Source organism: Hoplias malabaricus, chromosome X1 (genome assembly GCF_029633855.1).
Source record: "Hoplias malabaricus isolate fHopMal1 chromosome X1, fHopMal1.hap1, whole genome shotgun sequence".
NCBI classification, from domain to species: Eukaryota; Metazoa; Chordata; class Actinopteri; order Characiformes; family Erythrinidae; genus Hoplias; species Hoplias malabaricus.
In genome coordinates this window covers 3,305,127-3,331,271 of record NC_089818.1, presented here as the reverse complement: position 1 = coordinate 3,331,271, position 26,145 = coordinate 3,305,127, and the positions used below count along the sequence as shown (strand labels likewise).

The 26,145-nt window shown below is 37.0% G+C and overlaps 4 protein-coding genes across 4 annotated transcripts; 2 read left to right on the top strand and 2 right to left on the bottom strand.

Moving 5' to 3' along the window:
• The first annotated feature begins 17 nt into the window (after positions 1-17).
• On the top strand, positions 18-3,706 carry LOC136675759 (retinol dehydrogenase 10-B). The gene is made up of 6 exons (XM_066652504.1): positions 18-516; positions 1,140-1,375; positions 1,746-1,844; positions 1,954-2,099; positions 2,366-2,497; positions 2,791-3,706. Exons 1-6 carry the CDS (start codon positions 243-245, stop codon positions 2,912-2,914), a joined length of 1,011 nt encoding a protein of 336 aa, XP_066508601.1. The 5' UTR covers positions 18-242; the 3' UTR covers positions 2,915-3,706.
• A 5,877-nt stretch (positions 3,707-9,583) lies between these two features.
• Positions 9,584-15,969, bottom strand: LOC136675765 (ubiquitin-conjugating enzyme E2 W-like). Its single transcript, XM_066652513.1, has 6 exons — positions 15,659-15,969; positions 13,988-14,079; positions 13,359-13,461; positions 13,104-13,259; positions 11,813-11,888; positions 9,584-11,294 (listed from the first exon to the last, which is right to left on the bottom strand). The coding sequence occupies exons 1-6, from the start codon at positions 15,743-15,745 to the stop codon at positions 11,281-11,283; spliced, it is 528 nt and encodes a 175-aa protein (XP_066508610.1). The 5' UTR covers positions 15,746-15,969; the 3' UTR covers positions 9,584-11,280.
• A 683-nt stretch (positions 15,970-16,652) lies between these two features.
• Positions 16,653-20,228, bottom strand: LOC136675766 (elongin-C). The gene is made up of 4 exons (XM_066652514.1): positions 20,126-20,228; positions 19,739-19,763; positions 17,697-17,840; positions 16,653-17,490 (listed from the first exon to the last, which is right to left on the bottom strand). Exons 2-4 carry the CDS (start codon positions 19,740-19,742, stop codon positions 17,300-17,302), a joined length of 339 nt encoding a protein of 112 aa, XP_066508611.1. The 5' UTR covers positions 19,743-19,763; positions 20,126-20,228; the 3' UTR covers positions 16,653-17,299.
• A 636-nt stretch (positions 20,229-20,864) lies between these two features.
• Positions 20,865-23,313, top strand: LOC136675946 (transmembrane protein 70, mitochondrial-like). Its single transcript, XM_066652768.1, has 3 exons — positions 20,865-21,150; positions 21,260-21,359; positions 22,442-23,313. Exons 1-3 carry the CDS (start codon positions 20,944-20,946, stop codon positions 22,885-22,887), a joined length of 753 nt encoding a protein of 250 aa, XP_066508865.1. The 5' UTR covers positions 20,865-20,943; the 3' UTR covers positions 22,888-23,313.
• The last annotated feature ends 2,832 nt before the right edge of the window (positions 23,314-26,145 follow it).

Below are 26,145 nucleotides of genomic sequence, written 5' to 3'. Positions count from 1 at the left end.
GCTTAAAGTCTGCCTTACGTTTCATGTATTTATGGTTACGCAAAGCAGGAGTGTGTTAAAAGTTGGATGCCCCAAGCTTTTCAGAGCAGAAGACAGAAACAAGTTGGAACTTGTTGGTGCAGAATATTTTTTGCTCGCAATTTTAGGACAAGTTTTAGTGCTTTATTTCAGGACAGTTTGTTTAGTACGCGTTAATCGTGCAATATTCTACAACCGACTTTATTTTAAAGTGCGCGTTCAAAATGAACATATTAGTAGAATTGTTTGTTGTGTCTTTTAAAGTTGTCTGGTCGTTTGTTTTGGCCGCAGCCAAATGGCTTGTAAAGCCCCGGGAGAAGAGTGTGGAGGGAGAAGTGTGTGTGATTACAGGCGCCGGGAGTGGTCTTGGTCGGCTCTTTGCCTTGGGTTTTGCCCGGAGAGGAGCCAGTCTGGTTCTGTGGGACATCAGCAGGGAGGGGAACGAGAAGACGGCGGAGATGGTGCGGGACATTTACCGAAACCGGGTTCCGTTCAAAGGTAATCAGGGATCAGGCATTTCAGATCTGAAACTGATAATCCTAGTTAATCCTAGTTATTCGTTTGCCTGGAAGTGAACTGTTAATCGTCATCAAAGATACTGGGGGTTTTATCATTCGATATTTAACATTACATTATTAACGTGAGTGAACTCCGACATAAATGTGCATTATAATTGATTTGATCTATTTGCAAAACTAAACTTTTTAACATTTTTCTCCTTTAGTATTCTAGTGTAGAGTTAATTTACACAAACTCACATCAACTACATTTTTTTTCTTGTTGTTTTTCTAAGAATCAGTTAATCCTCCACAGGGAACAAACTTATTTTTCCACACAAAATTAGGTACACAATTGATTAAGTAGACAAGATAAATTGTCTGTGTCCTAACCATTGTATAGACATATTTTTTGTTCATCCCCGATATGTGAATTTCTTCCTTTCTTTTTTATTGCACTGTTTTGTTACATTTTGTGTTCTATTTTAATTAAATCAGCTTAAAGAAAGAGGGCAACACTCCTATGTGTATTTGGCATGACCATTGTTCAGGTGGACGATCGCAACCTGTATTTACCTCAATATTGAACTAACTTATGCTGAACAATGTTTTATCTCTTTGTAGAGTCTGGGGATGGTGTTCAGGACTTGCCATTAATCCAGCCCAAGGTTTACACTTACGTGTGTGATGTTAGTAAGCGGGAGAGTGTGTATTCAACAGCAGAGAAAGTGAGAAAGGAGGTGGGCAATGTCACACTGCTCATCAACAATGCCGGAGTGGTCTCGGGACATCACCTCCTCGAGTGTCCTGATGAACTCATTGAAAGAACAATGATGGTCAACTGCCATGCCCATTTCTGGGTGAGTAAATGGTTCCAAATGGCTCTTATGTAAATAAAAGGCATGAATATAAGAGTGTGACAAAGAGTGTTACCTATTACTCCAGTCATTTTGGCTTGTCCATTCATGGATTGTCAATTCTATTTGTATATATGTTTATATATATGTGTACAGTCTGATTGACCACATTGTTTCTGATATCAGACTCAAGCCACATGTGTAATTAGATTCAAATGTGCTTCTAATGTGCACCGCTTTATTAAACTAATTATTGACTAACCACCAACACATATCCTTACAGGCTGATTGTAAAAATCTGTGGTCTCTCAAACCTAGTTCCCCCTGCAGTGTTCACAAAGTCTTCAGTGTTAACATTTTGTGTGTTTTCCAGACGACCAAGGCATTTCTGCCCAAGATGCTGGAGTTAAATCAAGGACACATTGTAACAGTGGCCAGCTCCTTGGGCCTGTTCACCACAGCGGGTATTGAGGTGTGTAGTCCGTCTCTCTTTAGAACACCCCATATTCTAAAACAGTAATCATAAGGAATGTTTGGGCAGATCTAATACTTTGGAACGTTTCTTCTCATATTTATTACAGGATTATTGTGCGAGTAAATTTGGTGCCATAGGTTTCCATGAGTCTCTAAGTCATGAATTAAAGGCGGCCTCTAAAGATGGGATCAAAATGACCCTGGTCTGTCCATTCCTGGTGGACACGGGCATGTTCAAAGGCTGCAAAATCAGGTTTGTGAAATTCAGTACTGTAATTCCACCAGATATGATTACGATTAATATTTCATTTACATCATGAATAAGTTATTACATGATAATATACTGTAACTATCAGTTAATATTTACATTTTATGTACTCTTGTATACTTAAACTATGTCTTGTAATTGCGTATGAGAATCGTGAATCTGCAAATATATTGGTTTTACTTTATAGCCTTATAATCTTTTGAACCAGAGTTTGATGTCTGCTTAAAATTCTATGTTGTTCTTATGTACAGGAAAGAAATAGCTCCTTTCTTCCCCCCGCTAAAGCCGGAGTATTGTGTAGATCAGGCGATGAGAGCCATTCTCACCGACCAGCCAATGGTCTGCACTCCAAGGGCCATGTACGTGGTCAACTTCATGAAAACGTACGTACTATCCAATCTCCCCATTCAACACAGAGTAAGAAAAAAAGAATTGTCCCTGGGGTGATACCCCTCATGGCTTCATGAACTGTAGCTTTATTTATAGAACATTATTTTACCATATTCCATTGTTTCTCCCGTTCTGAATGTAGATAATATTGTTTTATTTTTTAACTGTTATTTTATACTGAACGCAGATCAGTTTACACTTTTAATCACCATAAATATATATCTATGTTACATTTTGTAGCAATCTTTTTCCTCAAAGCATATATTTATTTCTCTTTTGAATACAGGGTTTTGCCATTTGACGCCATTGTGTGCATGTACCGCTTCCTTGGTGCCGATAAATGCATGTATCCCTTCCTGGCTCATCGGAAAGAATCCACCAACAACAATGAGACCAAAACTGGGATTTAATCACCTGGATATATTTGGTCAGCTGAAGCGTGTTTGGTGTCTGCTTCTTTAGTTTTGCCCTGGAGCTATGAGGCTAAATAAAATATACTGGAATGTAATAGTCACCAGATTCAGGCATAAGCTAATGCCGATATATCACCCATGAACTTTGTTGAGTTATTGAATAAATTCCAATAAGCTAGCGTATATATTTTTGTGTTTCTGAATGGCGTACTGTTACCAGCAGAGTTAAAAACAGTAATTTTGAATGAAGCTTGAATTTTATTTGCAATTTAGGGCCATTTATTGATACAGCATTTCACAGTGTCAATAACCACATACACAGACATTTATACAAGGTTGAATCAGTTGTGTGATGATTACGGGAATTTGCACAATGCTAACTGGTGTACACAGCTTTCACGTTAGTCTTGTAGCTCCTGTGCAAATTTAAAGAAGGGAAGTTTGGCTTTAAAAGCACAATCTGAAGACTGATTCTTTGCTGGACAGTTGGTGATTAGTACGACGTTGTTCCTCTGGAACAAACTGCAATTATGGATATTGCATATAAATAGAGATATATTACTATGTGTTAAGCTGTGTTTTTAGCTCTTTTAAAGCCAGCTAATTTCATAATCAATGATTAAAGAGCACAGATCAGCTCTGATTATGAACTATGCAGTATGTTACTGTAAGAAAGTACACATAGCACTATCTTATTTATAGATAATTGTGTGTTTTTATCATGTTCCTCAGATCAAGATTCTGACTAAATGTTTATGGCTTTAGTCACTTTTTTGAAAACCTTAGATATGTTGTGCATTTAAAGGTTTATAGGATTTTATTGTGAAGTATTGTGTGAGGTTTTACACAATAATAAAAGATTTAACTAATGTCACTGCTCTCTGATTTATATTTTCCGTATCATTGTTGTCCAAAGAAAATGTGTATCTCAATTTTGGTGGATTTTAGGTTTTCTACATCATTACACAGCAGATTTTCATCGCAAATCTCTGTGTGAAAAATTCATGATAAATGGACCAATGAAATGCTTCAAAATTATTTGGAATAAATATATTTTACATGGATTTCCATTGAAAGCTATTTGCTTCTCTTAAAATAACTATATTCAAAACACGTTTTTCATTGGACAGAGTCAATATTTTTTAAAAATGTTGCAACATTATTTGTACATTACAAAATAAATTCTGTTTTGGTCCAAGTTAAGAAGTTTTGTTTCATTTTGATGGAAAGTCACAATTTTTTAGTTATGGAGTTTCGCCCAAAGCTGTGCAATTTTATTATTTGCAGCTAATAATTTCATTTATCATTATTATTCAAGTGTTTAGATCTATTCAAGTTAGATGAAGCAGGAGAGTGCGGCAAACTCTTTAAACTCTAGCTTAATACACAAGGACAATCTAAGAATCAAAACGAAAATACTTGGAGAGCTAAACCAGAAATAAAAACTGCATGAAAACAGGCAAGGGCAAAAATGAGGCGTAAAACAAGGGCGGCACAAGAAAGACACGTGCATTACAAAATGTTCAACACCTGGGGAAAATCCCAAGTAATACTTATCCATGCTTAAAGAGCACATGAATAGGCGTAACGAATAGTATGAGGGTTCAGGGGCGGGAGGGCACTGTCGTGTCCGCTGATTGGTCAAGAGACAGTGTCTCAGACCCCGTGACTCCTCTGAGGATTCTGGGAGTTTGAGTTCGTGTTGGATGGAGGGACAGGAACAGAGAACGGAATAATAATAATAATAATAATAAATAATAATATCAATTCAAATTGCGCCGTTCACAAATCCTAGAACGCTTTACCGATGGAGGGAAAAAATAAAATAACAAGGATAAAGAGAAGAGATGAAGAAATATATGTATATATAGGCACCTGAATGAAGATACAATATTATTTTACTGCGTCATTTCTTCACACTGTGTGAAAATGTCATAGTGAATTGACTAATAGAAATGCTCCAGAATTACGTATTTATTTATTATTATTTTTTTTTTTTTTACATTTACTTCCATTGAAAGTCAATGTTTTTCCCCCTTATTCTCTAAAGGTACCCTTTTTGTAGATACATGCTTTTCTTTGGACAGCGACGACATGTTAATTGTCAGATTAAAGTGTGTTTGAGAAGGAAACTAAACTGCGTTGGACACATGCCCTTCGGTGTCAGTAGTGATTTTCAGCTTTGTACATTTGAACTCATGGAAATAAAATCACTGCAGCAGCTCAGTTTCCTCTTTCCTCGCGCAGTGGGTTGCGTATTACTTTCAATATCATTTCACTTTCCTTCCGGAGCAGGAAAATGACGGAGCTACAGTGAAGATAAGATAACGAGGCTGTGTCTCAGCTCAAATTACATCTAAACCATACGAGGCCTGTTTGTGAAATGACTGCCTTTATAATATTTTATATCCTTATTGAATACATTGTTATAAATTAAATTTAGAACATATTTTTAGGGCATTGTAAATCAACCTTAGTCGTTAGTATGTTTTTTTTATTTTATTTTATATTTTTATTTTATTTTTTTATTTTAAAACTTCTTGGTTTGTAACATAATACGCTTGATCTGTTACAATTAAAAGAAGGCAATAATCAGATTAAAGAGCCTTAAAAATGTATGCGTATTACCAGTATTATAAGCAAGCAAGCAAAAAATATATATATATTAATAATTGTCAGCTTTAAAATATTGGTGATTTACAAATGCCCTAAATTTACTGTATAATTTAATAATTACTAAAATCTATTAATGCTATTAAAGATCTTTGATACCAATAATACATTGATACCAGTGTTATTATTAACTTTATTATATCCGAGAGCATTAAGCCTTTTTCATTCCCATAAAACAGAAATTAAAAACCTGAGAGAGTTAAAGAAGGCTTTTGGAATCTACTCAAAGCTGTGGTAATATCTCTTCCATTAAACAAGATGTCCTTTTCTACAGTTAACTGGAAACCCCTCAGCTGGGGTTAGCATCCCTTAACACCCACCGGCATACCCTGCATTCCCTTCTGATTAAAGCAGGGAGTGGATACAATCAGACGTAGTTAGTGTTTTCTTTCATGGGCGAGGATGGGAATCCTCTCCCTGTGATGACTCAAGCAAATCAGGACAGCGGTTTATCTTTGCAACATTCCACGGACAGAGAGCATTCCACAGAACAGATGGATGATTATGAAAATAAGGGAAAACCTTTAAGGATGATGATGTTCACATTTGCTCACGTCATAAAACAAAAATCTGTTATTTCCAGACTCGGATTCCCAGACAGGAATGAAATATACTTCTGAACCACAAATCACTTTGAAAAGAGAGTTTCTTTTAAAAGGAAAATGTATTCCATTTAACCGTGTCCATGGCCCTGACTTTTTAAAGTCTAACTATATATAATAATATATACTAATTAATATCACCAGAAATGTTCCTAAAAAAAATAATAATAAACAAGTAAATAAAAAAGGGAGGCGGCACGGTTGTGCAGCAGGTTAGTGTCGCAGTCACACAGCTCCAGGGACCTGGAGGTTGTGGGTTCAATTCCCGCTCCGGGTGACTGTCTGTGAGGAGTGTGGTGTGTTCTCCCCGTGTCCGCGTGGGTTTCCTCCGGGTGCTCCGGTTTCCTCCCACAGTCCAGAAACACAGGTTGGTAGGTGGATTGGTGACTCAAAAGTGTCCGTAGGTGTGAGTGTGTAAGTAAATGTGTAAGTGTTGCCCTGTGAAGGACTGGCGCCCCCTCCAGGGTGTATTCCCTCCTTGCGCCCAATGATTCCAGGTAGGCTCTGGACCCACCGCAACCCTGAATTGGATAAGGGTTACAGATAATGAATGAATGAATGAATAAAAAAGGGCCAACCTCATAACAAAGTGTTTATATTGATTTTTCAGTTGAGATTTGCTTTAATATAAACCGCTAATCTGTTGATAATCAAGCATCTGAGCTTTCCTTGTCTGAGCCAGGTGTGTTAGAGCAAAGAAAACACAAAAAAATGTGCTGTTAATTAGTTTCCCACTGAAGCAAAGTGATGTAAATGGACTGTGATCATCACAAAGGCCCTTCCTATCCCAGCATTATGTAACAGAATTTTCTGCTCAAATGACACCAAACAACTAAGCGTCCCTTTACAAACTCAGAAATTAGTCTTCACAAAGGCTTTGGAACATTTACGTGAAACTTTGTTTATCCTCTGTTCCTCATTAATAAGTTTAGGGTTAAAGGTCACATAAGCAGAGTTCTACCATATTTACAAAAGAAAATGTTTGTACTACAGTTAGTTGATCTCCCACCTGTTGAACATGCACCCAGCTGTTCAACTGTACACCTACACAATGTGGATAATCTCTTTAGAAATGCAGGAAAGGAAACTGGATATTCCGTGATAGCCTATGGTCACCATGCCCAATGCCAAGCACCAGTGAAAGGATATGGAGCCACTTAGCCCTAGACTGTGGAGCATTGGAATTGTGTTCTCTGGAGTGGTGACTCTGGGATGAGATGGAGTGGTGTTTGTGATTTAGAACTGATCATACATCAGTACCTTACCTCCATTCTAAAGGCTGAATATCATTAAATCCTCACAGTAATTTTCCAAAATCTAGTGCAAATGTTTCTTAGAAGAGTGAAGGTTGTAGGAAAGTGGAACAAATTGTGAGGAGTGTGGTGTGTTCTCCCTGTGTCTGTGTGGGTTTCCTCCGGGTGACGGCCTGTGAGGAGTGTGGTGTTCTCCCTGTGTCTGTGTGGGTCTCCTCCGGGTGACTGTCTGTGTGGAGTGTGGTGTGTTCTCCCTGTGTCTCCGTGGGTGTCCTATGGGTGACTGTCTGTGAGGAGTGTGGTGTGTTCTCCCTGTGTCTCCGTGGGTGTCCTCCGGGTGACTGTCTGTGAGGAGTGTGGTGTGTTCTCCTCGTGTCTGCGTGGGTTTCCTCCGGGTGACTGTCTGTGAGGAGTATGGTGTGTTCTCCTCGTGTCTGCATGGGTTTCCTCCGGGTGACTGTCTGTGAGGAGTGTGGTGTGTTCTCCCTGTGTCTGTGTTTGTTTCCTCCGAGTGCTCCAGTTTCCTCCAACAGTCCAAAAACACACGTTGGTAGGTGGATTGGCGACTCAAAAGTGTCCGTAGGTGTGAGTGAATGTGTGTGTGTGAGTGTTGCCCTGTGAAGGACTGGCGCCCCCTCCAGGGTGTATTCCCGCCTTGCACACAATGATTCCAGGTAGGCTCTGGACCCCCTGCCTACCTGGATAAGGGTTACAGATAATGAATGAATGGGGGTAAAAGAAGAAGAAAAAATAACTTTTAGGAAGTGTCTTACAGTGCTGCTTGAATACACAGAAGTCTGATATAAGCACCAGGGCACAGATAACTACGCAGCCATTTTTTTTGTGTGTGAAATTACACACTTCCGATTACTAAAGGAAACCCAACTATGTCTCATAAGGCACTCATACATGAATAAATAAAAGAATTCAGGGGTATGGCGCAGATAACAATATTTTAAAAACAGTCCAGACAGTGGGATGTAGTCTGTCACATTAAAAAATGTTATCTGTATTTTCCTTCTGTTAGTCACTAACTACAGGAGATAAAGGCCCAGAATTCTGAGGAACTGCTTTCTGACTAATACAACAAAAACCCACATCTGAACATTGCAATTTTTAATACTGAATCATATGTCGACCAAAAAAAAAAATGTAATAATAAAATAAATTTAAAAATCTCCAACAATCCAGACTTAAAGTATAACGGCGATAGATGAGTAACACAGTGACTGTACTGCCCTCTGATGGTAAAAGTCCCCTCTGACAGGAATTAAAATACATATCCTTCCTCCCTTGTCCTGTTCAAATTCGCCATTGTTGATAATGAAAGAGCATAATATCACTCTACATAACTCATTATTATTTGTCTGGCAGATCACCCGTGATTGAAATATTACCAATGATTATAAATAATAATGATAATATTTATTTAAAAAAATAATAATTCAAGACTAGACTAAATACAACACAGAAAAATCAGGACAATCCTTCAAGATCTGATAAACCTATTTACTACCTTAGTGCCATTGAGCCACTTTGCACTGCAATTAGACTAGTCTTATCTGTTGCTCTGCATACGTTGTAGCCTCTTTTCACAGAGAATCCCCAAATGATCACCACCAGTAGGTGATATTTAGTTGCTTGACAATCCTCAGCAACTAAATGACCGATGTGGTTGCGTTATGCTGGTACAAGTGGATCAAACACAGCAGGGCTTCTGAAACTTTTTATGCACTTCAGTGTCACTGCTAGTGTGAGAGAAGCCCACCAAGCAAAACCATCCAGGGGTTCTGTGTCCACTGATGGAGTACTCAAGAATGATTGCCACAAACTGTGTAGCAACAGACTTTACATCCACAAAGTGGACGAACATGGCAGGTGTGTCTTACAGAGTGGACGGTCAATGAAAACTCCAGTGACACTGCTGTTTCTGATCCTCTCGTACTATCAGAAAACACACTGTCACACCATCACGACATGAGTGTCACTGCAGCGCTGAGCATGATTCAGCCCCAAATAATACCTGGTCTGCAGCTGTGTACACTGCTGAAGAATAGGGTGAAAAGGGGCTAACAAACACTCAGAGCAACAGATGGACCACTGAGTGTGGGGATAAATAATAAAGGAGACCGCAGTCATTTCAAAATATATTATATTTAATTAGAACATTTTGTTTAAATAATGTTAAATAACAAAAGAAAAACATAAACCATATCACACAACTTCAAATTAAATTTACTAGCCTTAAAGCCCCAGTCAGAAATCATACTTAAGAACTGCAAAAACAGAAACTTTTCAATAACAGCAACACACAGCACATACGCTTACAGCTGAACTCTCTGTCCCTAAACTCAGAGATCTTCCAGAGCGGAGTTTCAGAAGTTTTCCAAACAGGGCTTAAATGGAAGAGGGTAACTACCAGGAAAAAAAAAATAAAATAAAATAAAGCCTTTCCCCCTCAGCAACATTTAATAGCATTCACCCATTAAATCTTAATCATAAGAATCATAAAGAACCTGAAGTAACAGCATTTCAAAGATCAAGTTACTGTTTATATTCTATTTCTAAAATCAACCCTCGTCTGAAAACTAGGGAAGCTCATTCCTGCAAAGTAGAGGTTTTTATATCCTGTTTCCAGCACTGACTTAGTACCTCAAAATAATAACTCATTTTCTTACAATTAGTCGAAACTAATGATGCTTTTTAATGATGTAATCAGTTTTAAAATATTGACTAATTTTATCAAGGTACAGGCTTAATCTGCCAAAATAAAAGTGACTTATTCCTCAAAATACAGACCGATTAACTTCAAAATAACGATTTATCCAGAGATAAATTCATATGAACTCACGCCAGAGGTGAATCTTAAATAAAAAGTCATATTTGTGAGAGGTCATTTATATTTTCAGGAAGCAGTATATCATTTCCAATACAGGGGATTTGTTTGAGAAACATAGTTAATATTTTGAGTTTATAAGACTTAGAGGTTCAACTACAGAGCTGGCACAAACAGGGCTTCCATACATTACTCTGTGAGAGAGGAGTGTGTGTGTGTGTGTGTGTGAGACACATGCCGAATAAATATTGAATATATCGGATCATTGGACAGAACTGCGGTAAATAAAGGTCTACTTCCTGGAAGAGAGCTGTACTACGAAATCCTATTCAAACTCATTAAATGGAACTTTAATTAGGGTCATGGCCAAAGGAAGGTTTATATTATTATTCTACAGTGGTGACATGTTTTCTCCCTAAATTTCACAGTGCATATTTTAACGTGAGGCAAAACGGAGAACTTTCTCTTGGCTTATTACAATATTATGCTTGATCCCTTTCAGTAGTTTTACTTTTTCAGATTATTATACATTTGGACAGTCTCCCTCCCGTACCATACACATGCTTAAATGATTATTGCACAAAAGGCGTCAAACCTGGAAAGGCTTTTGAGAGAGAGAGAGAGAGAGAGAGAGAGAGAGAGAGAGTGAGAGAGTGAGAGAGAGAGAGAGTGAGAGAGAGAGAATGAGAAAGAGAACGAGAGAGAGAGAGAGAAAGAGAACAGAAAAGCGACCCAAATGTAATTAATTACACCATTAGGAAAAAAAATAATCCCTATACACTGCAACAACTTGCTTGCTTGAGAATATGGAGTTTTACATTCCTGTTGTGTTTCAGCCCGCTGAAGTGTGTGCCCCCAAAAACACGTCCTTTTCCCAAGTAGCAGGAGGTCTGTTCCTTCAGTCTAATGCCAAAGACTGAATATCAAAAAGTGCAGATGTACCATCAGTGAGTCTGTTTTTTTTTTTTAAATTACAGTATACTAAAAGTCCAAGCACCACTAACATGTATCATCTGGAGAGAGAAAGAACAGAGAAGGTTAATGACAAAGAGTAAAAATACAAATGTGGGTCATCCATAAAAATAAGCATAGATTTAACCCTATGGTAGATATTTCTGCCATAAATATTTTTATTTATTTACTTGTGGCTTATGGCGGTTCATATGAGCTGTGTAACCTCTAGATTCTATATTTTCAGCTCATACCCCATTAGCATTTGTAATTAGAAGAGTACATTTTTTCATGATGTGAATTTGACAGTATTTTTGCAAATAACAATTATCCAAAATGTAAAATATTACAGAATGTAAACTAACAGCAAATAGAATTAATTCTGTTACTACGTAAGTAATCTAACTTAAATTCAGATTGGATTAATTCATCAGAGACAAAGAAGAAAAACAAATCATAATTAAGATAGTAACTCCAGTCTTAGATTGTAACGCTATGTTTGTTTGAATCCTGTTGTTGTGTGTATTCCTTTATCGTAAGCACTGCTCAAACGAATAAAAAACCTTTACACGACACTCACCGTGATACCACCACTTTGTCTTCTTTGGATTTTTGTTACATGTCCGTACATAAAAGGAGTTATCTGGTGGGCGTCGCTACAGGGAGAGAGTTAATTACAGGTCAAAGGCATATCATATCAATTTCAAATCATCAGTGTAAAATCATCCTTCATTAAAATGAAAACAGAATAAGCCTGTGTGATAGAGCAATGTTATTAGACATTGGTTATGACATGTGACCGACCTTGACGCGAAAATGACAGAGTTTGTAGCATTTGTGCATTAAATGTGAGCATGGCTTACTGCACTGCTGTAACCAGTACAACTCATTCCACCCTTAACCATAACTAAACAGCTTCTGAAAACGCACTCAGAGAATTGATACCCACCAGATTTAAAGATTTACAAAGTTTTAAAAAAAAAACAGAGAGGGAGCGGAGTGAATGAACTAGCACTAACAAGTCACTTCTAATTCACAACCAACAAACAACGAGACACAGTAGTGAATTTTTACACAAAGGTGTGCTACTCACCAATTGGGATAAATGTGCTCTGTGGAAGGAAAAAAAGTAAACCGTGGAAAAAATAAAAAATCTCCCACACCTCAGCAGGGAAAAAAAAAATCCAAACCGAAGTGGGAAATATACGTGAACAGCGGTGTAAAACGCGACCATGAATGTGGTTTTAAAAAATGTATCTCTAGATCTGATTAAAAAAAATTGGAATTGAGGTGAGGAAAAAAATAATGAGCACAAAGAACCCAGTGATATTGTGGGATAGTGTGTGTGTATTTTTTTTATATGTATAATTAAGTTTCTATATTGCCCAGGTTTAGAACAGAATCTCTGAAACATACAGGCCACTAGATGTCAGTTTAAAGGCTAAGCACCAGCTCTATGAAAGTGTCAAACAAATAAATACTGTGGAGTTTGAGTTCCTAACTTGTGTTTATTTAGAGTCAGAAAACATGTTATTTCTTACTAATTGAAGGAATAAGGTTTTTTAAATCAAATTAAGCTGCTATTTTCATTTTAATTCATACTTATTTATGTCAGTAACAAAATAATGTGGAATATTCATGGAGGGCCATTAAGTGGTGCTTAGCCTTTAACATCAACTTTATGATGTGAAGACATCTCCTTGGAAAAAATGACTGACTGCTCCTTCTAAGACCAGTTTTATTGTTTGTATTGTCCTTTTGTAAGACCAGAATCACTTGCCCAATCTCCAAACGAACTGTTATTAATACTGGACTACAGATGTCAATGAATTAGTAATAACTTTTATCAACAGACAAGTTACAATTCTTACTTTTTCTTTGCAGCTGGACAGCATGCTGATAATGCTAAGACAGACGGACTGGACAGAGAGCGCTGGTGACCAGTCCTCTGTTAAAATGGACAAGCAGATATGACCGTTGCTGTACACGTGTGGATGGACAGGAATATTCTCTCCAGTAAACATTACCTGTATTTAAGTGAGAGCATAGGGAAAATTAAAAATGCAGAAAGAGACAGGGGTGTGGTTAAGAGGAGTTTACTTAAGTCCTCCAGTGACAACACTTACCTGAGGTGAGTCAAAGGGATAACGATTGCTGAATTTAAAAAGTAGCTGGAATTTCTCGCCTTCATAGAGTGTACCAGGGGCTCCCTCCATGTCTATAAACCACCTGCACAAAGACATGACATGGCATGGCATAATGCTTATAAACCTCTTTGGGATATTTATGTCAACTACCACGTGCCTTCAATATTTGTGTTTATTAAGGGGATGTCATCATTCACATAATGATTAAAGTGTTTAAAAACACAGGCAGTAAAATATAGATTTTTAATTAAATTAGCATTTCTCTAAAAGCATATGTCATATCACCAAGCTCAAATCTGTGTTTATTACTGTATTTTAACACAGTACCACCATTAACCAAGTACCTCAGGCATTCTAACCCTTCCTTAGTTTAATGTAAATCACCCGAAAGAACACTGATCTTTAACTTCACAGAGAATCAGGCTCTGTCTGTTTTAATCAAAGACCAATTTTTCATTTCAGGATTATTGTAGTATGTAGTAAATGATTAAAACCCAATTTTACTGAATGTACTGGAAGTAGAAGCTGTGCTTTTACAGTGTACTATTAAAGTTAACAAGGAGCCATCTGAGATTCAGACAGTGTACTGGTAAATAATTGACACTTACTCTGTGATTGTGTTCTGCACGCTCCTCTCATTCAGTGTCATTCCTGGGGGTGGATCACTTTGCAAAGCCATCAGTTCTTTTTGTAACCTTTTCTAGAGAGTGAAACACGTGGGAAAGACAAAGACATAACTGTTACTAAGTAACTAAGGCCGCTCTAAAAGACCACGACCATTATTTAATTTACTTGGTTTTCCTGTAATAAAGAGTTAATAATTATCTTATTTTTCTTTTGTATTTATATAATTATCACAGCATAAGGTATATCATGCTATATCATAGCAGTACATATCTTGCCAAATTAATATGTTCTCTGACTCCAGTTTAAGTATGAGATAAGAGTTTCCCTATTTAAAAAAGGGGAATCCATGCTCCATTAGTACCAAGCCCAGCATGTTGAACTTACTAAATCCTGAGAGCATTATCCCAGTGTGGCGAGGACTTAGTACATACATATTAAAATGAATGAACCATTCCCACGCTTAAGACTTAGTAGGTCATTTACATGTTCTTTTACTTTAGCAATAATAACATCTGAATTCTCTCATTCTCACACCTTGCAGGGACACAGGTAACTAACTTATCATCTAGAGATTCAACTCAAGTGGTCTACTATCGTAAAAGGTTACCAAGGAAACCCAAGGCTGTAATTATTATCTACTGTTGCCAGGGCTCATCATTCTTAAGCCCACTGTGTGTTAACGCTGCTCCTACGATTCATGTTCACATACAACTTGACCTCATTTACACTCATTGTACATGTTATCAGCTCCACTTACCTTTTAGGTAAAACCTGCGGTTCTAAAGTTACATGCTGTAGTCCATCTGTGCCTCCGCATACTTGGTTAGCCTCATTTCATCTTCAATTATCAGAACCCCTAGAGGACCACCACATAGCAGGTATTATTTGGTGGTGGATCAGTCCCAGTGCTGCAGTGACACTGATGTGGTGGTGGTGTTAGCTTGTTGTGCCTGTAGAACTGCATCTGACATAGCAGTGCTTTATACCCTCCTTGTTGGTGCAACATGTAGATATGAAGTCAAACATTAGCTCCAATTTTGTGGCACAGATTGTGTTAGTCTTCCTCTAGTTATTCATTGATTGCAGGAACCTGCCCATAGGACAATGTTGGATGGACCAGCCCAAAAGTTACAGTGAGGGGTCTGAAAACTCCAGCAGCACTGCTGTGTCTGATCCACTCGGACCAGGGCAATGCACACGTATCACGACAACACCACCACGTCATTACTTAAGTTGATCCACCATCCAAATAATAAATCTGCTGTGTCGGTACTGTCAAGTGAAGAACTAGATGAAATGGTATAGCAAAGCATGCAGAGCAACAGACGGCCTAAAGTCTGTAATTGAAGAACTACGACAGTCACCTATATGCTCAATGGAGCTGATGAATTAGAAAATGATCGCAGACACAATGAGGTGTTTTAATGTTTTGGCTGATCGGTGTGCAGCAGATACAGCTTACAACACAACAGCCAAACGGCCAGATCGACTTGAAAATAACAACGAATTCGAAGACGAGCGATAAATAACAACTCACGAAACGCAAGGAATATAAATCTACGTGTTGGAAAATGTAACATGTATCAGGATTAAACAGTGGTTCTTCTAGTGGTTTGGCTTTAATCGACTGTTTACCGCAGGCTCCCACTCACCTGCATGGACGCCATGTTGGACCCCCTGAACTGGACGGGCGAGTGGACGTGTGACGTCATGGCGCATTGCTCCCGTTTTTTTTTCATTTTAGACACATTTAATGCTCGCTTTTAACATGTTCTTGTCTGTTTGTGGCGTACGCACCCAGACTGTGCCATTTGTTTGTGGTCTGTTGTTTTTTCCAACTACATTTACGCCCGTAGCCATGAATAGTCTGATTAAATCACAATCATGACCCATGAAACTATACATCCCATAAACACCTGCGTTCCAGCTAAGCTTGTTTTAGGTTCTGGGTAATCCCCCACCAAACCAACAGCCTGGTCTAGTCTTGTTTGAACGTACCCTCCGGACATTGTAGTGATTTGTACTTATGTTTTAGTCTAATAAGATAATTGAGTTATTGGCTTATTGTTAAACAGTGGCGAAAAGTATCATTAATCATAGCATATATAAAGTATTAGCTAACTGATTCAGTTGTGGTACGCCAATAATGCCCCGGATGAGACGGCGATATCTGATTGGTCGTCCTATGTGTTGTATTTGTGGACATTGTAGTGGGACTACAAAAGGACTAAATAAAAAAAATACATGCTTTAAACAAGAATGGTTTCATAAGGTATCGAAACCAACCCGGAACAAATTATTCAGTATCACTACCTGACGTCTGTAAATTTGATATGGCCTAATGCCATCATGTCCTCAAAGAAATATTCCAACATCAACTGTAAAGCATACAAGCATACTTTGAACAGTAGAGGGTGGCATTGCAGCGGGATGTTGGAACTTTTAACTCTTAAAATGTGCAGTTAACACTATATATAACCCCCCTCCCCCTCAGACACCTTTATATTGTAATGAGTTTTTTCAGTGGATGTGTATTCCTTTATCTTGGTTTACAGATTTTTTTTATTGATCAATAAAATTATATCTTCCTCTTAACATAATCTCTCTGTAAAGAAAAGTTAATCCACATGATCACATAGAGTTGGTATAGTTTTATTTCATGTCTGTAGGATGACCAACAGTACCAACAGGTGAGAAACATTAATTGGTTGTGTATTGGTTTTAAGGGTGGCATTCATTAATATCTAATGCATAAAGTTAAAAAGAACAAATATGCAAAGCTAACCTCTTCCTACCATAATTTATGCTTAACCCCAGTAACATATACTGAAACACGAAACTCTCCACTGGTTTTACTTAAGAATGAAGTTTGATAACCAGTTATTATTTATAATATTCAAGTTATTACATACACTAATAATCTAATTTGATTAGAAGTGCATATTATAAAACAGTGGACAATAAAGAAAAAAATCTGGTAGTATTTTAATAGCCTTTATCTTGGGAAATGTGTAAATTTACCAAATGTATTATGAGGTCATTACAGCAAGTGGATACAAGAAGATAATGGTATGATATCCTTATAACTGTCACCTGAAAATGTTTCATGAATAGACTAATACTGTGGAAAAACATACTTGTAGTGAGTATGTAGATTTAAAAAAAAAAAAAAAAAAAGATAATAATGGATGCTATTTTAATTTTCACATTTCTCTCTGATTACAAAAAAAAGCCAAGCAATGTCGGGAAGCAAAATAAATACATTTCAAAAGATGTTCATGTGCATGCATGTTTTAACAATCCAAGAAGTTTGCAGCCATCAGAAGTTCCAGGGCTATCTCTGGAGCAATAGGGAATTCTGGGATTTCTGTGGAGCTGTTGGTGTAACGAACTTTGTAAGTGAAATACATGCAGACTTTAGACAGGACATGAGAGGGGATTTCTCTGAAATTGACTTCATTCGTTTCATTTTCAGCAAACTGACCTGTTTAAACAACAAATAAAAAACAGATGGTTTAACATTCATACATTCACTGCACACAGCTCGAATTAATTAGTATTATTCTGCCTTTTCCAATGTTTTGTGAGAAAACTCCTATTCTCATTTTTTATAACAATATTCAATACAAATATGAATACATAACCTTATAACTGTGTGTAAATATTATTATTTTTTTAAACATTACTGACCAGGACCACTTAGCATGGCTTTAATTGTTCCTGAAGTCAAAGCATGTTCTCTCTTCACAATGAATTCATGGCCATCAGATGAGATCAGCTTCACATACATTGCATCTGGCCCTTCACAGCCACCATATGTCTTCTCTTCACAGTCTGAGGAAAATTCAATAAATGTCAAATTCAAGAACATATAAAGGGCATACATTATTTAGTGCAAACAATAGAAAATGATTTAACAAAACAGTAAACCACAAGTCTTGTGGTAGACAATAAAGTGTACAAAAATGACTCTTTTTTCAGTCCTAGGGCCTTATTCCTCAAAGCAGGATTTCTCAGTTTATTCAGATAAATAAAGCTTTAGCAGCAATGGCCTAAAGGTTAGAGAAGCAGCTTTAGGATTAAATAGTCACTAGTTAAATCCCCTGGACAGTCAGGAAGAAGAAAAAAAAAACAGGTGGGGAAAGAAGGAACTTAGCATTGCAGGAGTATTCTCCTTCCTCAAACTTCAAAGTGCCCTTGAGTGAGGTATCTAAACCTAAACTACAGAAATTGCCGCTCGTTGCTGCCTGTGTGTGCATTTGTGTCTAACACAGGGTTAAATAAATGAATTCATGTTCCATAACCACTTTTTCCAATGCAGTGTCACAGTGGATACAGAGCACATCCAGGACCACTGGGCGCAATGCAGGAACACACCCTCGGCAGGGTGCCAGTCCACTACACAAGTAGCCTTCCGCCCACAACTATGGACCCTTCTGCACAACAACTCCTTTGATCAACGGCCAAAGGGTTTGTGAAGCCTTTAAATTTTCAAAATTTCTGCACAAAATTGACAAAAATATCGGACTTGATGGTGGCAAGCAGTCCTCGTCCAGATGCAGCAAAACAGGCCCAAACTATGATACTAGCACTGCCATGTTCCATAGATGTTCCATAGAGGGTTTAATACTGGAATGCAGCTCTTTTGTTTCTCCAAAGACAATGCTTTTTCTTTAAGCCACAAATATCTATTCGTGTCTTATCCTTCCACAAAACATGGTTCCAATAGCCTTCTGGCTTATCAGTGTGATCTGCAGGTGGACAGCAATGGTATTTTAAAACAGCAGCAGTTTTCTCTTTGCAACCCCGCCATGTACACCACCATTTTCAGTGTTTACAGAATGGTGGACTGATGAACATTAAGGCAATATATGAAAGACCTTTAGTTGCTTAGAAGTTGCCATGGTTCCTTTGTGACCCTGTGGACACTTAGCTCTTAGCGTGGTCATTGCTAGTCCCACTCATGGGGAGGGTAATAATGGTTTGAATTTCCTCAATTTGTACACAATTTGTCTGCCTCGATTAGTGAATTCCAATCTTGAGAGATAGTTTTGAAAAATATTCCAGCCTGGTGAGCAACAACAACTGTTCTTCTGAGGTCCTCAGGTCATGGTACACTTCCACAAACATGTGCTGTGAAAATCAGAACTGAAATATTCCTGCTTTTGATTTGTTCCTCTTTGTTTTTGGTTTAGGACGTGTGTGAAGATTTGATGAAGTTTTCAAACTTTCAGTCACAACTAATTCCACTTGCATTCTAAAAATATTGACGCACTTTATTAAAAATAATTCTCTTAATGCATAAAAAGGGCACTAAAATGTTATTTACTAAACTGTCAAAACTTTAAAGACAAAAACCCTTAAATTTTAAAGCTGTAAATAATTATTTTCAAAATATGTTCTTATTTATCTTAGTGAGTGTTTATTTAGAGACTGTAAGCCATTGTGGTACATAGAAAAATTTTTTTTTGAAGAACATGACCTATAAATCCAAGACTTTCTTTTCAGCTGGAAATCGTCTCAAACCAGTCTCGGACGTGTCAGGGCCGTTAAAACAAAAGTTTGGGACGGACCTGATTTTGGCACTTCTAGATGGCACAGATTCATAATATTAAAGTAACTCATCGCTTTTAAAACATTCATACCATAATCAGGCTCGGAGTATTTGAACTCGTGTCTAAACTATTAATAAATATCAGCAGTGAAGACAGTCTTACGAAGAAAATTCTTACCCATCTTTCAGCTGCTTCTATTTCTCTGGAAAATATGGGGAAAAGAGAATCGATTACTGATCAAGGCGATTAAATATAGGATTTAGGTAAACAGAACGAGACTTAAAGCGACATAGAATATATAAATGGGGCAAACGGTTATATACAAGTCTGTTACATGTGATTTTATACGTTTAAATAGATTTTTACTGACGTTCTGTGTAAGGCGCTGTTCGCTTCAACAGCTTCTAGCTCATAGGAACTAAACACGAAAAACACTGTAGAAATACGTCTCAATACAGTAATAAAACATTTTAATCTACATTATACAACATTATAAGAGTCTACGTTATCTACATTTACAGTGTTTTCATAAAAACTGAGAGTTAAATAAAGAAAAATACCAACCCTGGAACAAACGTCGATTGAGTAAAATCACCAACTGCTCAATGATCAAAATAAAAGTCCTCAAAGGTGGGACTTTTAAACCACACTGTGAAAAGAAAAGAAAATGAGAAAAGAAATCCGTATGTGCAATATTTATATTCAATTATGTATGTGTAATAATGGATAAGGCATTTTCAGAGATGTTGTGATACAACAGACATAAATATAAAACCCTCATGTAGCTATATTTTTTTTATTGATGTTACATTTTTCATATTAAATATATCCTCTGCAATTGATCTACTATCCTCCACATCATTAGTTAATTGTGCTCAAGGGAGTTTCATATTCATAAATCAAATTATTAAAATTAACTAACAAAAAAGAATTATTATATATTTTATTTAATTTTATTAAACCTATTTTAATATAAATAGTAACATGACTTACCATCTTTTATAATACAAATTTAAAAGTTGGTAATTAGGATTATTATTATTTAAAGGCATAATGAATTAAAAAAAACATTCGATCCAAATATCAATTCATATTATTAAAAAATAAAAGTCCTAACGGAAAAACGATTAAATAAATAAACAAACAAATAAATAAATAAAAATAAATGTAGGTCTTTTAAGTTGTCTGTGTATATTTTGAGCGTCGTAAGTATTGTAGTTTTTTTTCTTTAATAAATACTTTTATTTTTCTGCACCATCCTCCACACTGTTGGAGGCGCCCTTTCTAAACGATGCTGTTTTTTGTTTTTCTTCTTCTCCGGATTCATATTGTGCTCCTTCAGATCACATTTGCAGGCTTTTAGCAAGAAAACAACCACAGCAATGTACCAGATCAGTGCTTTACCAGGTTTTAGATACATCTCGAGAAACCCACAACAAATACTGAGGCCTGTGCACTGCAGGAGTATTCACTTGTTTAAAGAAACTCAACAAAAAAATGTTAAAAGCCCGGTCACCTATTCTCCATCTTTTCGCAAGGATTATTTCATTAATTCAGTCAGGAGGACCATTTTAAATGCAGAAGCGAAGGTAAATATTTCAATCCTAATTTACTGCTTGTAAATGTGATTTTGATAAATACTATAGCAGCAAAAGTTCAGAGGGCTGCTGTTAACTGGAGACATTCTTGTCTTGACAGGTTCAGTCATACATATCTGGACGGTGTATTTCATCCCAGCCGGTCAGCTCAGAGAACGGGGTCCTGATCTACTCTGGGAATCTGGGCAAAGCAGTGCTTGGTAATTTTAACTTTTTATGCTTATTTTTCCAAATCTACACAGTGGAAAGGTTCAAAGAATAGTTAGAATCCCACTGTGGTTATCACAGAGACCCATCTCTCTTCTAATCTTTGCTCAACAAAATTCATTATCTCTAACATATTTTTCAAATGTCCTTCAAATTCATTCAGCATGTGTGATTCAACCCCCCAATCCTCCATATCTTGCTTGCAGCTTGAAATGTCGAATCTTGAAATGTTGACAGGATTTTAAGAAGTAGCAACCATTGTTTTCTACATTTCTATCTTTTGAACACTGCGATTTAAAAGCAGAAATGCTCAGCTATGTCTTTAAAGGCGTATTTAATTCATGATACTTTTATGATACTATCTTATAAACAACCCCACACAGACATGGTTACAAAGTTAAACACTTGAATTTCAGAGAGGGGTGTCTTCATGGTGTCTTTGAAGCACTAATATTGAAGAATGGGGGTCAAATTGCCAGAGTAATGGAGCTATAGACAATATTTTAGTATGACTTGGAGTAGGGTTTATGATCCAGAACTAATCATCCAGCATCAGTACCTGACCTCAATAATGCTATTGTAGCTGAGGTACCATCATGTACTCAATAAAAATCTCTAAAGGCCTCAAAAGAATAGACCAAAGTGTTATTGAAGCAAAAGAGACACATTTTTTAAATCAATCCCCTCATTTCACAAGAAATGCTGAATGACGTGTGGAGTAATTCCACAAAATAGGATTTCTCAGGTAACTCAAGCCTCTAGTCAAAAGTGTCCAACATGAAAAGAGCTGAGGGATATTCCTATTAGACAGTCTTCAAATCTGGGCTCACGTTACCCACTAGCTAACTCATCTGTCCTGCTCTGTGTAATAACCTCGAGGTGCTTGCACATGTTTGGTCATATTATGTTTTGACACAATATTTTTATGAATATATTGAAAAGATTGTTATCATTGCAAATTAGTTGTTGCTTCAAGATACTACTAATAAATTACAATTAATTATGACCAGCACTATCGTAACAGTTAAGTCTCAAAGTGCTATGTATAATAAAATGCTTATGTATTCCTTTGCAGGAGTGAAGTTTTTCTCCTACTCCACCAGCATGTTCAGCTTGTGTGTGATGCCGTACGTTCTGACGCAGACAGGGCTCGGAGTGAGCAGTCTCGCTGCGAAGGTGGCATTCTGTGGGTTTATTGGGTTCTTCACCTTTCTGACTCCAGTCCTCCTCCATGTGATTACCAAGGGCTACGTAGTGCGCTTGTATCACAACAAAGACACGGACATGTACACGGCTATCACTTACAACATCTTTCTTGCAGAGAAGAAGACTGTGTTCCACCAGAGCGACATTACAATCCCAGACGTTAGCAAGATGTTCACTAGTTTCTACGCCAAGAAACGCTCCTTGCTCGTGAACCCGATGATGTTTGCCTTACCTCACGACTACAATCACCTCATGGGCTATGATCAGCCATTCTCCTTCGATCTGGACGATATAAATAAGCCTGAGAAAAAATAATTGTTTTTTATCTGCATAACACTTCATATTCACATTTAAAGAGAGACTAATGAACCTATTTACTCTATTTTGAATGTAGGCTGAGTCATAGCAGCTGATACATTCACCATGTAAACATACACTGTAATTTATTTGGAAGGGTTTGTAAATAAATCTGTTTATCTGCGTTATAAGCTCTGCACTGACCCTTGACTACAGGTCTGCTGGTTCATTTTGTCTGTTCCACAAGCAACCCCAGGACTGTGGAGCTCTGTGGCATTAACCCACCTCTTGCAGCAGTGGCATAGCAGGTAGTGTCGCAGTCACACAGCTCCAGGGACCTGGAGGTTGTGGGTTCGATACCCGCTCCGGGTGACTGTCTGTGAGGAGTTTGGCGTGTTCTCCCTGTGTCTGCGTGGGTTTCCTCCGGGTGACTGTCTGTGAGGAGTGTGGTGTGTTCTCCCTGTGTCTGCGTGGGTTTCCTCCGGGTGCTCCGGTTTCCTCCCACGCTCCAAAAACACACGTTGGTAGGTGGATTGGTGACTCAAAAGTGTCCGTAGGTGTGAGTTTGTGAGTGAATGTGTGTGTGTGTGTTGCCCTGTGAAGTACTGGCACCCCCTCCAGGGTGTATTCCTGCCTTGCGCCCAATGATTCCAGGTAGGTTCCGGACTCACCGCGACCCTGAACTGGATAAGGGTTATAGATAATGAATAAATGAATGAATGAATGAATAGCCTTTACAAAAGAACCCTTCAAAAAAAGATTTTTAGGGCCTCACAATACACCCACAGCTTTTTATTTCTATGTAATTTACATAAATATATTAACAGACCTGTTAAAATACAAACTAATGTGCAAGATTAAACATTCTTATATCAAAATCTGAGTCCTATGATAATTAAATATTTAAAAAGTTATGTTAATGTTCACTGTAAATGGGCAATGTTTACGTATCTGAGCGATAAATATATTTATACCTGATAGTAATTTAATCGTTAAACTAATATATACATCACATTTGTATGAACACATTAATATGACTTTAATTACTGACACATAACACAAATTCAAGACTCAAGCTCTAATTCAGCTTCATAAGTACACATTCATAATCTACTATTTGTGAAGAACTATTAAATAGTACTTATTAACCCTTACTCTAAACCCAACATCAAGACATGTCTTCACCTTCAAAGTTAATGATTTACATTGCCTGGACCAGGTAGTTAACCCCACAATGAAGACAGGTCTCGTTACAACACACACACACACACACACATAAAATCTAACGTTTCAAGATATACTGTTGTCATTTGTATATTCTGTCACCACAACCCACAATGAACTGATTTGATCTTTTTGACATTTAAAATGTAACTACAACTCCTAGCTTCAGTTTAGATCTATAGTTGAAAAATGGAGACACCATTTTGAGGAATGTTGTAGATAGGAGTCTGCTTCATTGTTTTGTTGCCATTATAATAGTTAAATGCCCATGTGGAATGGAGACCGATGAATCATGGGGCAATGCGGTGAGAACTGACATGATCATTTTCATTGTATTTATAAAAAAAAAAAAGACTTATTTTGAAAAGTGACAATACTAAGCTATTAATGAATACATATATCTAAGGTTCTAGTTTCGTTTTAAAAAGGGGCGGCCAGTCATTCTCTCCAACAATTTTTCTTCTCATTATAAAACACAAATTGTACTGACCCTTAATAGCCTGGCTGTATCAGAGATTCACATTTTATCATTCATATTAAAATGCAATCATAATTATTATATTAGCAAATTAATCAATCAGAAATAAATTCTCCCAGTGTTTCACTCATGAACATAGTAATTAAGGACTTTATTTAATTGATGAGACTACAGTGCAAGGAATACCTCTATTAAATCTGTTCGCTTTAATCAAGACTATCTTTATAAATAAATATATAACACAATCTCATATAGACTTATTGCAAGAGGAACTGCACTGATTTTGTCAGCAGTGGAGATCAGACCAAAATGAAGAAGTGAAGAAAGATGGGAAAGACGGTAAGCTTGGATTGTTACTCTTGATGATGATGATCATCATCACTGTCTACTAATGGGAAAGCATGGAAATGTATTTCATGGGCTGGGACAGAATTGTCTGATGAAGAACCAGCCAGAACCCATGAACATTGTGAAGTGAGAATTTAAACAGAAGATGGACAATTTTGTACTTTGTCTGTGTAGTTAACAACCTAATAAAACTTTAATTGCCAGCTTTCTGATATGTGAAAGAACAGCTCTGCACAATTTAGTGTTTGCACAGCTGACTCACTCGTCCCATTCAGTATGCGCTCATTCACTAGTTGAGTCATGAGAAATAGAGCAGATAAAACACCAAAGTGTGCAGATATTCCTCGTATATTCAGGGCATAACACATCAGTAAAGTCTTCAAAAGGCTTCTCTTTGCTCATCATGTGTTTAGTGAAGGTAATGTTTCAGTCCTTTCGTACATAGCAGGCTGCTTCATTTTTGTTCAAAAGTGTACATTCATTTTTAAACACCCCCTCCAGTGGAAATCAAGTGCTTCCCCTTGTTAACATGTCTGTCTGCTGTTGTTTATACAGTAGAAGACCTGAAAGAGTCATAGTTTGTAGATACATGGTGCAAGTTTCTATCTGGCATTCATCATTTATTCATTCTTTGAATAAATCAGTCAATTAAAGCCAAATCTTCTTGGTTGTAAATACAGGCCTTGAACATAATTTATAGGCAAGGCAAGGCAAAGTAATTAATCGAGCACCTTTCACACAAGAGCAATTCGAAGTGCTTTACAGAAAAAAAACAAAAACGGTTAAATTAAGAGCAAGAATAAAAATCATAAAGTCCATTAAAACAATTAAAATAGTGCAATAAAAGGAAATACATAAAAAAGAGTAAAAAACTTTTATTAAATTAAAATTATTAAAACGATTTAAAATGATGATTTTGGCTGATCAGTATATATAGACTTGTGTTCATCATGCACACAAATAATAATTATAGCCCCTATTATGTAACAATGTTGAAAGTGCAGGCAACAACCTGTGCACATTCAAAGAACACATCCAAAGAATATTTAATTTAATTTGGGGGGGGGGGGTCTTATTTGCTTCAGTGTAACAAAACCATTCATGAATAATTTACAATATGTATGAAGACATACTGTACAGCTGAGGGTCCTTAAATTTAATAGAGATTTACTACATGGAAAGGCTTTAAATAATTGTTTTTCTATCGTCCAAAAAAGTGATCTATG

Excerpts from the sequence above, each read along its gene's own strand:
- LOC136675759 (XM_066652504.1), top strand. The coding sequence starts at position 243 with ATGAACATATTAGTAGAATTGTTTGTTGTGTCTTTTAAAGTTGTCTGG. Across the intron at positions 517-1,139 it reads AAACCGGGTTCCGTTCAAAG|AGTCTGGGGATGGTGTTCAG; the intron begins GTAATCAGGGAT and ends ATCTCTTTGTAG. Across the intron at positions 1,376-1,745 it reads ACTGCCATGCCCATTTCTGG|ACGACCAAGGCATTTCTGCC; the intron begins GTGAGTAAATGG and ends TGTGTTTTCCAG.
- LOC136675765 (XM_066652513.1), bottom strand. The coding sequence starts at position 15,745 with ATGAAAAAAAAACGGGAGCAATGCGCCATGACGTCACACGTCCACTCG. Across the intron at positions 14,080-15,658 it reads CCAACATGGCGTCCATGCAG|AAAAGGTTACAAAAAGAACT; the intron begins GTGAGTGGGAGC and ends TTCACTCTCTAG. Across the intron at positions 13,462-13,987 it reads GTGCAGAACACAATCACAGA|GTGGTTTATAGACATGGAGG; the intron begins GTAAGTGTCAAT and ends GTCTTTGTGCAG.
- LOC136675766 (XM_066652514.1), bottom strand. Across the intron at positions 17,491-17,696 it reads AGCCATGCTAAGTGGTCCTG|GTCAGTTTGCTGAAAATGAA; the intron begins GTCAGTAATGTT and ends TTGTTTAAACAG.
- LOC136675946 (XM_066652768.1), top strand. The coding sequence starts at position 20,944 with ATGTACCAGATCAGTGCTTTACCAGGTTTTAGATACATCTCGAGAAAC. Across the intron at positions 21,151-21,259 it reads TTTTAAATGCAGAAGCGAAG|GTTCAGTCATACATATCTGG; the intron begins GTAAATATTTCA and ends TTGTCTTGACAG. Across the intron at positions 21,360-22,441 it reads TCTGGGCAAAGCAGTGCTTG|GAGTGAAGTTTTTCTCCTAC; the intron begins GTAATTTTAACT and ends ATTCCTTTGCAG.